This window comes from Ursus americanus, chromosome 3 (assembly GCF_024610735.1).
Source record: "Ursus americanus isolate L20-20 chromosome 3, mUrsAme1.1.p, whole genome shotgun sequence".
In the NCBI taxonomy this organism is placed as follows: domain Eukaryota; kingdom Metazoa; phylum Chordata; class Mammalia; order Carnivora; family Ursidae; genus Ursus; species Ursus americanus.
The window spans coordinates 98,207,960-98,224,387 of NC_142129.1; the positions used below are offsets into that span (position 1 = coordinate 98,207,960).

General features: G+C 48.1%; 1 protein-coding gene and 1 long non-coding RNA gene across 2 annotated transcripts in view; both read right to left on the reverse strand.

The window, feature by feature from the left end:
• Positions 1–6,871, reverse strand: part of LOC148110443 (uncharacterized) — a 30,941-nt gene extending 24,070 nt beyond the window's left edge. Inside the window, exon 1 of the long non-coding RNA XR_015724080.1 lies at positions 525–6,871. This is a non-coding gene — a long non-coding RNA (uncharacterized LOC148110443). The remainder of the gene's footprint in view (positions 1–524) is intronic.
• COBL (cordon-bleu WH2 repeat protein) overlaps positions 1–16,428 on the reverse strand; it is a 264,114-nt gene that overhangs the window by 58,808 nt on the left and 188,878 nt on the right. Inside the window, exons 10-11 of the mRNA XM_087860644.1 lie at positions 10,144–10,312; positions 6,878–7,048 (exon numbers count right to left, since the gene is read on the reverse strand). Coding sequence (XP_087716770.1) covers positions 6,878–7,048; positions 10,144–10,312 — 340 coding nt within the window. The remainder of the gene's footprint in view (positions 1–6,877; positions 7,049–10,143; positions 10,313–16,428) is intronic.

Consider the following 16,428-nt stretch of genomic DNA (forward strand, 5'->3'; position numbering starts at 1 on the left):
AAATTCTATATAACCCTCAGTTCCCTTAACCCTCTATGGTTGATTTCCAGCTATGGGTGCCAGTCGCTGACTGTGGCATTGGGAAAAGGATCTGCAGTAGCACAATATTATATAGTATTTTCACTATCACAAAATTATTGAATCACATTGATTCAATATATGTATATAACCTCAAAAACCCAGAAATAGTAACATGTCGTAAAGTCATTAGGAAGTGATGAAGCTTCAATATTTGCTGTATTTTTTGTATTATTTGTTAGCTTACATAATTGACCTTTTAATAATTGTCCTATTTAGCAATTGGCTTGCAAAATTTCCGAGATTTCAAAAGTCCGTTCTCACTAGCTGGTGTGAGCTGGGTCCAGCCCGCACCTGTTGCACTGACTTGTCACTAACTTCTACAATTCTCTCTCAGGTCAGGGAGATAGCAGCTAATAAATAAAGCACTGAAAAATAATTAGCGAAGGGAAGTAAGCTCAGGGGAGTTTTAAAAATGCTATCCATAGCCCCATCGTGATTCTCACCGCTTTGCTTCTAAGTAGCATTCCGTCTTCAGCTCATGCTGGGTGGATTTCACGGTTTTCAAGGTACAATAACAACAGGCTAAAGATCCCGTTCCATTTTTTTTTCCAATGCGCTTCTGAGTAGGGACAGGCTTTGCTCCCACAATCACTAGTTTCCTTCTGTTTGCTCACTACCCACTTCCTGTTTTCCTGGATGCTTGCCCTTTCCCATGGCAGCGGGAGTGGCTGTGTGGCCAGCTCTCCTGCCCTGGGAAGGAAAGCGGCAAACACACACCAGAGCAGGGCAAGAGTGCTTCCTGGGCTCGCTCTGAGGGCCACACACCTGCCAGGCTTCAAGGGTCCTTCCACCACAAACAAGACTCCCAGAATTGTGTTTGTGTCACAAGCTTGAAGATTAACTGCTTTGTTTTGAGACAGCAAAGTGGGTAATTTTGGTTTGGATTTTAGAGTTCGGTGTTAGGTGACTTTAAAGAAAGGACTGGTCTCCGTTGAGGGGTGTCAGCAAAATTCTTGCCTATCTTTTCCTGCTCTCTGCTCTGTGCTCAGGCAAGTTCACGGCTGATCACAGAGCCAGAGCCTTGAGCCAGCGTCTGGCCCAGAGTGTGCGGATTTGATTACAGCCATTTGCCAGTAAACCACAGAGCTGTGCCCAACACACTCCTAGATTCTCGGTTCTTCTGCTGAGTCACTGTGCCTAAAATATGAATTACGATTATGATGATTATTATGAATTTTATATGAGGCAAACTCAAATGACTCTTTCTAATTGAAAATGGCTAGCTAATTTCTCTCATTTTATTTCCCTATTTTAGAATTAACTCAAAATTCTTTAGAATGGGCTACTTAACCACAGATTGAAAAACAACCACCTACAAACTGCCATGGTGTTGCTAGTAGTGCTGTGACTGGACAGGTCATTTAGATCAGGGGACAGGGACCCATTTTTCCTGCCCATCATCCCAGTGATGTATAGCCAAGGGAAGACTGATTTACTCAAACCTATCATAGGAAAATGTCTAAAAAAAGGACAGTCATTGAATGGTTTAATTGTAAAAATATAAAGCCCATTGAGGACCTGTAATTAGAACTCTATATGCATTGATCCTTAAATCTCCAGGGTCTTCTCATTGGAATGCGTAAGGGATGACTTGTTAATGGCCCAATCAAAACCAGCTCTGCAAACCTTGGAAACACACAACTCAATGCAACTAGTGACATACACTCCATCATGGTCATTCACAATGAAGGTTAAACTGAAATCCAATGTCAGCAGAAAGCAAGCTGATTAGAAAGTTGCAGGGGAAAAAAAAATCCATGTGCACATGTATACTGGCTTAGACATGCACCCAAAGCGCACCTATGTGCATGATCAGATGTGGACAGGTTAGTAGGAAAGCTTAGTCATATGAAACAAAGGGAGTTCAGAAGCCTGACCTGGAAGCCCTATTCCACTGTTACTGTAATTATACTCATGGTGGCCTTTGTGCCATAAGGCTTTGAGACGCGACACAGCTCACACATTTTCCTCCTACGTGTGCAATAAGTATATACCAACTCAGAGTCCTCAGGCCCTTCTGGCCATGGCTGCCAGGAAGAGCTGACAGCAGGACCCAGGGGAGAGGAGCCCCACTTCTGCCCTGTGGGGTGGCAGAGAGCAAGTCCATGAGCTCTGGGCACACGTACCTCACACTGGCCCCCAACTGACTTGGAAAAGGCTGCGTTCTGTCCACTCCGTCATCCCCACTGGCACACGGTCCTCTCTCTGCACCCACTCACAACATGCTCCAGACGGCAACTAACCCCAGGACTGCGACCCGAGTATTGTAGGGGACACCGTGGGCTGTTCACGCAGCCTGCATTCCCTGTGTTTCCAGTTCACAGAGCTCCAGTGTTGACCAGTGACTTCCACACATCAGAGGGACTTGATCCTGTCCCCAGCTGTTCGGATGGGCTTCGATCACCTTGGGTCACTCCACTCCCACCAGAGACTGGCGAAGCATATCACCCAACGTGGTCAGTGACACATAACAGAAACTGCAGTTGGGGGTGTCTGGGAAAGGTCCCTATGCAACCACTGGAAAGGATAATCTCTCTTCCTCCTCTGAAAATTCCAGTGTCTGGATGTGGTGCACAGAGCAACCAGCGCCCCCTCAGTACCAGCCCGAAGAGGAGGTCGACCCCAAAGCCTATGTCCCTGGTGACAACCTTAGGCTTCACTGAAGTCCGTCCTGCTCTGGGATTCCGGTTCCGGGAGATGAGGGGTTCCCCAACTGTGGAGGTAGCTTTGAGAGGGGGTTCTCTTATTTTCAGCCTGTATTGTGATCCATTGCTACAGAACACATTACCTCAAGATGCAAAGGCTTAAGACAATAAGCATGAATTATCTCACAGTTTCTGTGTCACAGCTTGGATGGCTGCCTCTGAGTCTAGGTCTCTCATAGGGCTGCAATGAGGTGCCCTGGGCCGTGGTCCCCACTACAGGCTTTGTGATGTTAGTCACTCTAGTGGTACCCAACACACAACCAAAGGTGTCCTAATGTGTAGGTCAGAGAGCAGGAAATGAGTAAGAAAGAAGGGGAGGCTAGGATGCTGAATATAACTGAGATCCTCACATCTTTCTCAAGTATGACCACAGCAAGGGTTTGACACAATGCTGACCCTGTGGAGAGTATCCCATAGACAGAGCTGAGCTGGCATGGAAACACAGCTCTGTTCGATGAGGCTGAATGGAAGAGCATGTTTCGTTGGGATTTGATCCCTGACGATTGACAGTGAGACATATTCTGGTATATTCTGCTATTGAGTATATGCTGTGTGTCAGGCATCACTTTGACTAATGGATACAAACACGAATAAGACTCGAAGGGCCTCCAAATAGCTTGAACCAGTGTGCGTAATACAGCATGGAGCGTTAAGAGTAAACGCCTCGATGGGGAGGAGTCTGGACAGGAGGCGTGGTAGGATGGGTTCCTGAGACCCTGGCAGGGTGTGTGCCTGGAACACGCAGAGAGTTCACATCCGTCTGATGTCCAGGCTGGGTCTACCCAGGGGAGATGGAGGATGGTCTGTGTACAGGGGGCCTGTTCAGTCACATACACACATTAGCGGAGGGTCACTCTATCTCTTCTGCCTACAAACCATTCGTTGGTTCAAAAAGAGTGCAGGGGTCGCAGATAAATGCTGCTCTGACCTAGAACACACGGTCTTCTCCGTTCAGCTTTGTTGCAGGTGAACATGGTTTTCGTGGCCATGTGTCAAGTATCAGTAACACCTTCAGCATGAAGACGGGAAATGAGGCATCTGTGCTTGGGCTCAGGGCCTGACGTCCAGCGAGTTCTAAGGTCAGCCAGGGAAGGCTAGTGGTGGAAGGGAATGTTGGCAGCAGCAAAGGGGGATATACCAGCAAAGCATGAGGACAGGGGCTGCACCAAGGTCCTACGGAGGTCAGGGTCAGGGCGAGGGAAAATGGCTGCAACAGGAAGTTCTGGAGAGACATCAGAATGAAGGGTGGAGCTGTGTTCGACCCATTACTCATCTCCCTGCACCTCCTTCATCTGTGTACAGACCAGCACTCATCAGCACTTTCATCCTTTTTATCCATGAGGTTGGCTGAGCTCACAGTTTTCAACAAAACGCATGTTTCCTCTTTTTAACAACCTGAGTGGACTCTACCATCTGTTGGAGAAATAACAAGGGTTGTGCAAAGCCAAAGATGTCCCCATGGGAGTTTCTGGCATGGTGGAGAGAATTACAGGGGGTGGACAGAGCAGAGACTGAGGGTTGAGATGCCCTAATGAGAGTTCCTGCTGAACCTATCCTGCGATAAGACCCTGGGCCAGTGATGTAAGTCCTTTTAACTCAGTTTCACCCAGTGACAGAACCTAACCACTGCGCTGGGGTGGGGACTGAGTGAGATGTCACGTGTGACATACCTTGTGGACCACCCAGCAGGTACTCAGGGTCAGTCTCCACCAGAACCACACCATTTCTTTCACAAGGAACACAGGCCTAACACCGAACTCAGGAGGAGATGTACAAGTGTGTGTGGCTGGCATGAAAACATCTCCACCGAGCTTCCTTCTACACAGCCACGAAGAGCCAGGAGCCTGATGGGAAGGTGGGACTGTACATGCCAGCAAGGGGCCCAAGTTCACATCCGGCAGTTACGTGCCAGCAGCCTGTGGCTCCCTTGCGGCAGGTGGAAGGAACACCCAGCTTTCAACATCTTGTGGACAGGTGACAACAAAGGACTTGTTTTCCTTCACTGCTCTGAAGTCCTGAACCAAAGAAGGCAGGTCGCTTTCTGCCTGCTTGGGCAAGAGATCTGGTTTTCAGTGCTGCAAAAAATGGTCAGGAAAGTTCTGCGCGTTAGGGAAAATAGAAGCTCCAAGTTGGCTGCATTCAGTGCGGGTGCAGGAGCAGCCAGGAGGCAGGAGCAGGGAGCGGGAGGAGGAGGAGGCTTTGCGGAGCCCCAGCTCCCTACCTCAACAGGGTCCTCCTCCCCCCCATGCCTTCTACTCTGGCATTTCCGTGGGTGCATGAGAGGGGAAGAGAAGGGGAGAGAAGAGGAGGGAATTATGACTGGAGGGCCAAGGAGAGTCTGATGACGTGTCCGGGGCAATGAATGCATGGGGAGAATACCATGGGCCCGGGAGGTGTCAGGGATGGAACCATGAAGCAAGAAGATGGGGAACCTCATCCTTTGTCTGTTGCCCGGTTCCATTCTCTCTAAGGGAAGGGGGGGAAATGACTTCACAGCACCGTAGAGACCCAGCGGAAGCTCTCCTACCAAGCCTGATGCCGGCCTTCGGAAGCAGCCCTCCCCAGTCTTGTCTGCCAGTCTCCCCAGCAGATGCCACACACTGATGGTGCCCCCCAAGGGCAGGGAGGCCCAGGAGGAAGTGGGGATCTGCAGGTTAGCATCCATTCAGGCGTGGCCAAGTGTGCGAGGCCTGGCTGTCCCATCCATGCAGGTCCCACATCTACTGGTCTTGCCACCATCCCCTAATTGCTGTTCAGCTTTGCTGTTTTCCCTCCCCCCTCACTGAGCTACATCCTCAGAAGAATTCTGGGTGTGAGGACAGCAGCCACAGAGTTGGCCACCGAAGCTCATGGGCCTGAGACCCACTCTTCAGAGATGGAACAGCTCCAGAGCTGTCTACACCTCGGCTGTTATCTTTCAGACCGAGATGTCTAATCCTTCACTTTTCAATACCCTGGAGACATTATCTGCTTCCAGAAGCATGTCCAACGTCAAGATGATCAAACGTATTTGAAGGGCAGAAAGGAAGTATTTGTCAGAAAAGACGGAATGATCAGGATTAGTTTTCCTACAGTAGTATAGATAAGTAATCCGACAATTATCTTCTTTACACAGAAGCTAGCAGCCAGCTAATCACCATTTCCAAAGAAGACAGAAAGAGATCCAGGGGTCCGATGTCAGAAAAGTATGAACTTCCTAGCCAGAGGCCGCAGTCAGTCATGGACCTTGGCTGTTCACTGGGCGGAGTGCAGAGTGGCAGGGCACGGTCGAGAATGTGGTCCAGGACTGTGTCCCTTTATAACGAAGCATTGCGGCCACACGGAGGCATCCTCAAAGGGGCCAGCACAGGCTTGCTGTGCCAATGATGCCATCAGAACACACATGGTTAAATATATAAAATGATTACCCCTCAGGAGGCAGGAGTGCTAGACACAGTATTTATGGAAGTCCAAAAGAAATCTCAGGAAACAACGAAGACAGCCCTGTCTCAGCCAGGGTGTGACAAGAAGCAGACAACAGTGAGACTTTAATTCTGGCTATTTCTAGATGGAACTCAAACTGTTTCCTCTTCTGCTGCCTCAGTTTCCCTGAGAAAGGTAGCACTCCTACTGCTTGGTCGCTGACTGTTTGATTCAAAGGTTCTCATTCATAAGTCCCCCCAGGCCTTGAACATGGCTCTCCTCTGCACTCACGGCTTGTTGGAGTGAGCTCACCAACAAAATCCCGTAATTGCTGAGCTGGACTGCATGGGCTCTTGCTATCTGCAGACACTCTGAGGTTAGCTCTAATTCGAGGAACACTAGCTCCTAGCTGACGGTCTTCACCCACACAGTGCGATTTTGGCTGAGGTCTCACCGCAGTGTGAATGATTAATGAGTTAAGTCATTCTTTATGGGCACCTGCATGGCATTCCGAGAGCATTCACTGTTAAATCGGACACACTGCATCGAGCATTTATAAAGAACAGCTGGAGAGGAACGTCACATACACCCCAAGGCAAGAATGGAAAGTCTGGAAACCCAGTCCTGACATCGGTGAGCAGAGAGATGGGCAGTCAACATATACGGGAAAGAAAACAAGAAGCACGTACGTGTGGGTCTCAGGTCCGAGGCCTCGGAGCCAGCACTCTCCCCAGGAAAGCCGAGAGGCTCCGCCACGTCTGTGTCAGGAGGAGGGTAGGGCGGGGGTGGGGGGAGCACTAACTGGGGGGGCCCCCGAGCAGTGCCTCTGGGAGGCTTTTGTGGCACCTGCCGTCCAACACCTACATGGAATCAATGGGGGTGACTTCAGAAGGTTAAGCCCAAAGACTGTCTGCCCTCCCACGGACGGCAGGCGGCCGTCACTCACCCGGGCATCAAAAATAACCTCATGGCACCAAATCCAGCCACACCCGGCCCCGAATCCAACCACACCCAGCACCAAATCCAGCCTCATGGCACCAAATCCAGCCACACCCGGCGCCAGATCTGACCACACTTGGTACCAAATCCAACAGCACTCAGTACCAGAGTCAACCTCACTACGCATCAAATCCAACCACACCTGCCATGAAGTCCAGCCACACCCGGTATCAAATCCAACCACACTTGGTACCAAATTGAGACTCACTAGGCACCAAATCCGACCACACCTGGTATCAAAGTCAACCTCGCTGTGTACCAAATTCAACCACACCTGCCAACAAATCCAGCCATGCCTGGTATCCAAATTCAAGCTCCCTAGGCATCAAATCCGGTCTCACTCACACTTTAACATTTCACACACACAGTGTCTTCTCCTTGAGCCACTCTGAAAACACCTACTTGTTTGCAATCTGTTTCTGGCAGGCACAACTACTCCCAAATGCCGGGCTTGAAATTCTTCTTAAAAGTCCCCTCGGCAGCTCTGTCGCGTTAAAAGGAACTCCTTTTGCACATGTTAGTTTTTACTAGGGATTTTTTTTTTTTTTTTTAGCTTCCTCTTGTTATCTTTATCTGTTAACTACTATGGATTCAATCCCCACTGATGCAGCTGACCTTTTCAAGCCCATTTAGATCAGCAATCTGTTCCATGGTTTAGGGTGAGAATTTTCAAACCTATTTTGAAGAGGGTCCCGACTTGGAGAGTTAGGGGTGGCGTCCCTGCTCTACCTGACCTCTGGAACCCTCGAGGCAGCGCCCTTCTGCTCTGTTGACATGGGGGGGGGTCCATTTGCCATTTTATATGAAAATGACTGTCTTCTGCTAATAAGATTTTTGATGGTCAATGACTTACTATAACAAAGCCATAGAAATCACTTGTGCCATAAGTCACACTTCCCAGTATTTCTTTTAAAAACACGTTCTTCGAGCTTTTATGTTTAGACTCGTGTAGTAACTAATAGATTCTGTGCCTCATGCCCGCCTCCAGATTATTAATAAATAAATATCGAGAAAGATAATTTATTCATCAAGAGACATATCCACTTACTCCTTCTCTTGGCTGCAGTTCTCTAGATGTGGGAGAACCGTGATGTCTCCATGGCTAGACATCATTTGTCACCACAAAGTGCGAAGAAGCCACAAGCAGTCCCGGTGAGCATTGTCTCGTTGGCCCATGGGACGCATCCCCAAGGGTGAGGCATGTGGGAAGAACAGGCTTTGTCCTGGAAGCTTTTCTCTACCGGAAGGCTTACTTTTTGTTTGCCAAGGAACTTGGGTCCGACCCAAATCCATCCAATACTATTTTAGTGCAATTTCCAAATTTTCCCCCTCTTATATCTAGGTGTCTGAATAGAAAGATGGTCGTTTGTGTGGGTGTGTGGACAGGGTCAACTTTTCACATTTGTATCTGTTCACGTAAAGCCTAGACTTGGGTTAAAAGTTCTGCTTGTGGTATTGCTAGCGTACTGTTACTTCATGGGGATCGCTGATGGGGATGGAAGTCTCCCTTAAAACTGTCACCAAGACCTCTACCATTCTCCTGACCTCACAAAGTATTCGAGGTCACTGTCAGCTGTAAGGGAGCTCTGGCTTCCTTCTCAATCACAAACCAAAGTTGATGGATGAGAGAGAGAGACTAGTAGTGAATTACTACCGTCCATACCTCCTCCCTGCAACATGCTCTTTTGAGAAGGACTTGTCCGTACAATTTTCAGTTTCCAAACACCCAACTTCCTCTCCTGAACACCCTTGGGCACTGGCTGCCTGCCCGCACCCTGGCCAGGTTCTCCAAGTGTGGGGACGGGGAGGGGGGCAGCAGTCAGTCCTTCACAGCTGATCGGGAGGCCCTCCCTCGGTCTGAAATGGGCTGTCTGGCCTGGCGGCTGGCACGACTCAGCCACATCCACACCAGCACCTAAAGTGGATGCTTCCTCCAGTTGCAAGCAGGAACCGTAAATCTGAGGGCTGTCATCCCTTTAGCACAAGAGTGGACGAGAGCTCAGGAGGGAGAACGGGGGTCTTGTCACAGAAAAGGAGATGACAGGGTTTATTTTGAGGAGCTGCTGATCATGGGTTCTGTAAATCTGGTAGTATTTTCCTCTGGTAAAGAGGATGAACTCGCATGAAATGATTGTTCCTTAGGATAATCACTCCCCTGGCAGTGAAATGCTGAGACATTAACAGGGAGGTGTTGACTAGGGGAAAAAAAGGCTGACACACAGCCAAGCAGCTCATATTAGAGTTTCGGACACTGACAATGCAAGCACATTGGGAGTCTGCCTTTTGGGGGCCACATTCCTACATAGATGAAATTACAAACACGGGCTGGCTTAAAATTGAATGAACCATCCCCAGCTTGTGGATCTAGAGACCCCTGCCACTTCTCTCTCCACCTGTAACATGAGGAGGTGGCATTTAATGATCTAATAGGTCTCCTGCTCACAGATATTATGGTTCCATCCTCTTTCCCTTCGGTTTGTTGTTCCCAAAAATATCAGGGTGTTTGTAACATATATATAAGTGGAGGTCAATTTCAAACAGGGTGGTCAAGAAATTAAGGAACTATCATCAACTGATCTATAAATCTCCTGGGACTAGAGGTCTTTCAAAACAGCCTGCACAGTCGTCATCCTAAGAACACATGTCCTTCCATCAGGGAGACACACACATGCGTGCACTCAGCCATCTGGCTCCGCTCCTCTCCTCCCGAGCACCCTCAGCCATCCTCCGCCCTTTCCCCACTCGCCCCTGCCTGCATGCCTGCAGGATGCCTGGAAAATATGCCTGTCAGATACTAAGTGAACTCGCGAGTGTTTATTTCCAGACTTTCTTTCCTTAGCGTATTTTCTGAGTTAGTGCCATTGTGGAGCACGCAACTGCAAGAGTTAATAGCAGTGCCAAAATCCCATGCAAGACGAGGCTCAGAGGCGTGCAGACGGCAGCGCCGTGCACTCACCTGTGGCACTCTTCCTGTTCTCCTCCCTGTCCTGTGTGCGAGAGGGCACCAGGGGGCTTGGCGGCGGGGGCTGCGGCGTTGGGGGCTGCGGTGTCGGGGGCTGCGGCATTGGGGGGGCTGGCGCCCGCCTCTTCTTTTTCTGTAGGTCAATCTGGGACCCCAGGGATACCTGGGAAGCACAAAGAAAGGTGACAGTCAGTGTCAGGGTGGCTCTGTTAGGGAGTGGGGTGCATGTGGGATGCAGAACTCAGAGAAGCTGGTCCGTGGGACGTTGGCAGATTGCCAGGTGATTCTGGGGTCCAATGGCAGGTGGCGGATACCCTGGTATGACAGTGTGCCACGTGGCCCAGGAGTGGCCTCAAGGTGGCTCACGGATGCTCACAGACATCCTAAGACCCCTCTGAGCCAGGGGAGCTAGGGCTCTGCCACAAATTGCCAAGGGATTTCAGGCCAGTCAGGGGAATTAGTAACTTCCTCTCAGCATAAATATGAGAAAGGGGACCCTTCACCTTTCGTTAAATGCAAAATAGAACTATTCCTTCTAGAAACTTGACCAAGGGCCGCCATGACATGCACCCATGCAAGGGGAGAACAGAAGGGGGCAGCTCAGGGCTCACTGTGCCCGGAATTCCTCTTGCTCCCTTGCCCCTGCATGTTCCCAAGCAGCCAGGACTAGTCACTGTCCACAGACAGGACACCCATGCACCAGATTTACAATGACGTTTGTCAGCCTGTGACTCACGGCATCAGCCTATGGGACGTCAAGCTCCCGTCCACGCAGAAACCCCGCTCCCACCGAAGACTTGCATCAATGACAAATTCACAGCTTCAAAAGGCTGCATGAAGACTGCATATTCTCCTCCCTTCCTCACTAAGGTGTTTCATCTGTTCATTCTCATCAGTGGAAATTTGTTGAAAGAGCCCTGCATTTGAACGTGTACAGTGTGTGCGACTAGGAAAACCATTGTACTCTGCTGGGTCCCTGCTCTCAGGGAGCCCACAGCGGAGCCCCTGCCTGGGGTCCAAACAGTCCCTGATGGCTCAAGAGCTCATTGTGGGAGGGCTGTCTACCAAACCCACCCCACTGTGGATCTGTTCCACCCCTGCTGCTCCCTGGTTTAGGAACGCAGGCTCCCAGCATGTGTGCAGAACTGGGCACATACCCCGTTTCCATGGGGGCCACTTCCTCTTCTGGGCTGGGCCTGGAGTTTCCCGTGTGTGTACGTGTATGTGTAGTGAGTCTCCTTTTAAATTCTCCTCAGTAATACACATTTATTGCAAAATAAGTTATATTTAAAAATTATATAAACAAAAGAAAGAAGAAAAGCACTTTGTTAACACTTGGATTCTAACTACTAACAGTTGGCATACATTTTTCTGGTCTTTTTCTTTTTTTCCTTCTTTTTAAGGATTTTATTTATTTATTTGGGAGAGAGAGAGAGAGAGAGGGCGAACACAAGCGGGGCGGCAGCAGACAGAGGGAAAAGCAGGGTTCCTGTTGAGCAGGGAGCCCGATGCAGGACTCGATCCCAGGACCCCGAGATAATGACATGAGCTGAAGGCAGACACCCAACAGACTAAGCCATCCAGGTGTCCCTGGTTTTTACTTTTTCTCTGAACTTGGTAAGTGATTTGTTTTCTAACTTTTTCTTCTGGGTTTCCTGGAAATGGCTTTTCCTTGACTCGGCGTTTTTTTCTCCCTTGTTTCCCGGATCCCAGGCCTTTTTTAAAAATTGACTTCCTCATTAGAGTGGGACTCAGTCTCTGTTAGCTTTCTGAGGCAAGATGTACGTGAGGTGAAACTAGGAGACCTTGAAAATCCAAGACTGTTTCTATTCTGTTAACGCTGAACAGCTGGTCATAGACGTTGGCTCCGTCTTCTCCGTGTAGTCCGCTTCCCCTCTGTGAGCTTTGAGGACCCTCTCTCACCCCTGGAGCCCCAGAATGTCTGACAGCATGCCCTGGGCTGGAGTGTTCTCCACCCACGGTCTGGGGCATTTGCGGAACCCTGCAATCTAGAAATCCTTTAATCCTGCAGAATGTTCTAGCATCATTCCTCTCAGATTTCTTCTTCCCTCTCCTTTCTCTGTCTCTCCTTGGGTTCTGGTTATTGAATACTGAGGGTTCGAAATCAATTTTCTAATTGTTCTTGAATATTTTTGCCTAATTAAAAAAAAAGTTTTCCTCTTTCTTGGAAATTTCCTTTACCTCATTGTCCCAGTCTAGATTTTTAAAACTCTGTGACTACATTTTTAACTTCCAAGAGCTCCTTCCTGTTACGTATTTTTAAAATAGTATCATGTCTGCTTTCCTGGACACAATATCTTCTCTTTTCTCTCTGAGGTCATTGTTTATATTTTTTAAAGATGCTCTTATTTTATTTTATTTTTATTTTTATGCACTGTTGTTTCCTGCATGGTCTTTTCTCCCTCTCTCTCTGTCTTAACTTCTGTCTGTCACATTCTGGCCTTTCCTCAATTTCTGGTGATCCTTAGCCAATTGTTTATAATTGTGTGTTTCTGGGGACAGAGTCTCTTTGACACACCAGTGGGTTTCCCTGAAGTTGCCTGGACAGGAATCCACTGGTGGATTCCCAAATGCCCATACGTACAGGATACTCTCTCTCATGCAGTGGCATCTTCCAGCCTCCTGCCAGGAGGTGGGAGCTGGTCTTGCAGAGCGGGAGTCTGGTGGGCAGCCCTGGACCCACTCGGCATGTGCTTTTCCCTTCTCCCCGTGCGCGGTACTCTCCATGTGACTCGGGTCGTGGGAGGCAGCCTCTCGGTTCTTTCTCCTGTGGGGTCTGGCACACCTCCAGCTATGCATGGCCAGCGGGATGGGGGTCTTACTGCTTCACCTATACACATCCACCATCATTCAGCTCATTCTGCCTGCAGGTGTGCACAGGAACTGGGACCCCCACGGTCCCTGCCTCGCCAGGCTCTGCTCCCTGCTGCTGGGTCTCTCCAGCCAGAGGTCAGCCTTCAGCTGCTCCTGCTTTGCTGGGAATTTGGCACAGTCCACACAGTCTAGTTCCCAATGTCTACTGACCCCTTACTGCTCCTTCTCGCCTTCTCTTTGTCATAGTGGGCTAATGCTTTGTACTCTTTTTAGTGGGGCTTCAAAAGGAGACAGAGCGACTAACTCATTTTATCAGCTGTATTTCCCTAAATATATTTTTTTAAGATTTTATTTGTTTATTTGACAGAGAGAGACAGCCAGCAAGAGAGGGAACACAAGCAGGGGGAGTGGGAGAGGGAGAAGCAGGCTCCCAGTGGAGGAGCCTGATGTGGGGCTCGATCCCAGAACACCCTGAGCAGAAGGCAGACGCTTAATGACTGAGCCACCCAGGCGCCCCTTCCCTAAATATTTTTAAAAGGCTGTCTGGTAAGCCATGGGATCCGTGAGCCAAAATTAATTCAGTCAACTCCATTAAGATTGTTTGGTTTTGGCCAGTAAAAATTAGACTTCCTAGAACACCCTTAGAGTTTTATCTCTTCTTGCATTTCTTCTTCTTTCTTGTCTTTTTCTTTTTTAGTTTTCCGTAAGTCCCTTTACTATAACTTCTGAGGTAAGGAACATGTAAGATTGGAGGGACACACTAGTTCTAAATTGCTTTCCCAATTTTAAGAATCCTTGTCACGTGCTTAGCTCACCCTGAGTTTGTGGTGAACTCACCAGGTCTCTTTCAAATAAGTGGATAGCAAACCTTACCATGTTTCTGTTAATATCTATACATTACTCTGGTCCATTGTTCTGTCTCAGGCCCTGGCGCTGGACTCTCAGGAGACCCTATTTTGCTGTGCCCTTCTCCAGGAGCTCCTGGGTAAGGGGTCAGACACTTATCCTACCACCTACACTCTCAAAACCCTGCCTCTACTGCCCAGCCAGTCATTGGTGACAGTGTTGAAAGTCGTAGAGCCTTGGCTCTGATATCTGGATTTCTTCCTTTGGGGTTGTCAATTCATTAATTCATGGTGATTGTTCACATGCTATGGATTTGCCCATGTGCATTATTATTTTTTTTTGATGTAAAGTTCGATGATTCATTAGTTGCATATAACACCCAGTGCACCATGCAATACGTGCCCTCCTTACTACCCATTACCACGTGCATTATTTTCAAGTTCACATTTTTCAATGTCCTTTTTTTAATTTAATTTTTTTATTTTAATGTTTTTTTATTATATTATGTTAGTCACCATACAGTACATCCCTTGTTTCTGATGTAAAGTTCGATGATTCATTAGTTGCGTATAACACCCAGCGCACCATGCAATACGTGCCCTCCTCACTACCCATCACTGTCTTTCCTTATTTTAAAAGATGAGAGACTTTGTTAAATGCCCTTCCTTCACTTATTCCTTTCACTAACCAGCAAGCAGGTGGCGGTTCCTTATCCTGTGACAAGAACTGCAGTGGATTCAAAGACATGAAAACTTTCTGACCTCAAGTTGTTCTCAGTCTAATGAAGGAGACATTCTATAACATTTACACAATCACCCAGGGTGGAAACACCTCCCAAAGCTGTAATTTGGGGCTTACTTGGGGACATGGCTCCTTCTGGGAATTCACGCTGGTGAATCAGAGCTCGCTAAGCTCCCACTGATGTCTATGAAATCATGACACATTCCAGAATTCTGCTGAGTGTCGACATCAACGTGGAGATAATTGGAAGAGGGGCAGGGAAGCAGTTCTGGGTTACCCAGTCTGGAAAAGCAATGCACATGTGGAAAGAAAGTTCTGGCTCACTGCTTGTTACGAACTTTGGAGAAGCATCGCATTCCTGGAGCTTTACCGAGATGGTCCAGCTTCGCCAACAGTATTCTTCTTCGCAAAGGTAAGGACAGGCCACTCAATAAACATTTGTTGAAGACCACCTAGTTCCCAGACATAGAGTAACTCCTGATCAATTAATTAAGATAATGGGTTTGGAAAGTGTTCAGCAAGCTCTGAGACCACTAATTGAGATGAGCTCTAATAGGTAAAACATTTTTTTCTGGAGCTTTTGTTAGTTTACCATATTTAAACAGAAGTGTTCTAGTAGGTGTACTTACAGACGTCAAGGAAATATTATTGACACTAGCAGCAAAGATTTAGTAAATATTTACTAGGGGTGCCAACTGTATCCCATATGACTACCTCAAAAGAGCTAATTTTCCTAAGTCTGTTTGATAAGGGAAGAAACTGGAGCTTTGTAGCTTACGGCAGATATGGCCCGCAGCCATACAGCTAATGAGTGGACAGAGTTGGTACTTGACCTTTGAGTCCACGTGTTCCTTGGGAGAAATAACTCCTGCGGTTTGGAATAGAAATGTCTATATCCCTAGTAGTCTATATGCAAACTAATGCCCATGGAGTTCCCATTGTCCCACGTGGCAACATATCCACCCACAGGGTGGATGAGAAACCAACTTGTGCTGGAGAGAGCTGCTTTAGAAAACATTTCTTAGACATGAAGCCATCTTCTGTATGTTCTTTGAGGAACACGTGTAATCCGGGTCTGCTCGCCCTCTGGAGCTTGTGCCTATCATTTTCCCCTTCTTAGAACCAGGGCATGTAGTGCTCCCTCTGGGTGGGCCCGGCTGATACTGACGTGCCGCCTATCTGAGGTTCCCTGATAGCAGAACCTGAATCCTGCAGGGCCTGGTCTTTTTAGGAAGCATCTATCCACTGTGGCTCCTTTGGTCTCATAATCTCATTGTGACAGTTATATGTAAGGCCAGACTGGAGGTCAGAAAGTGTCTAAGGGGAGGGGAAATTCTGCTTTAAAGACAATGGGTCGGACTCTCACCACGAGACACAGCCTCCTGCTGCCACCTTCTCCTGTGGCTTGGTCGGGGCGTGGCACTTTGTAGGGATGCAAGAAAAAGTGGTTCATGCCTCTCTGTGTGTGTATGTGTCTGCATGTGTGTGTATGGGTGTGTCTGTGTGTCTGTGCATGTATGTGTGTGTGAATATGCATATATGTGTGTGCATGCATGTGTGTGCCTGTGTACATGTGGGTGTGCATGTATGTGTATGGCTCTGCATGTATGTCTGTGTAAGTGTGTATATATGTGCGTACATGAATATGTGTATATGTGTGTGTATGCATGTGTGTGCCTCTGTGTGCATGTTTGTGTGTGTTTTCCATGTTCCTCTACAGTTTTTATCTATATGAATATGATTTTCACATTATTTTTTAGGGAGATGGACATATTCCTCTAGCTTTCAAGTGTTTGGCTTAAAGACAGAGACATCAGTAGATCTGAGGGTCTATGTTATGAAATAAAATTAGTACAG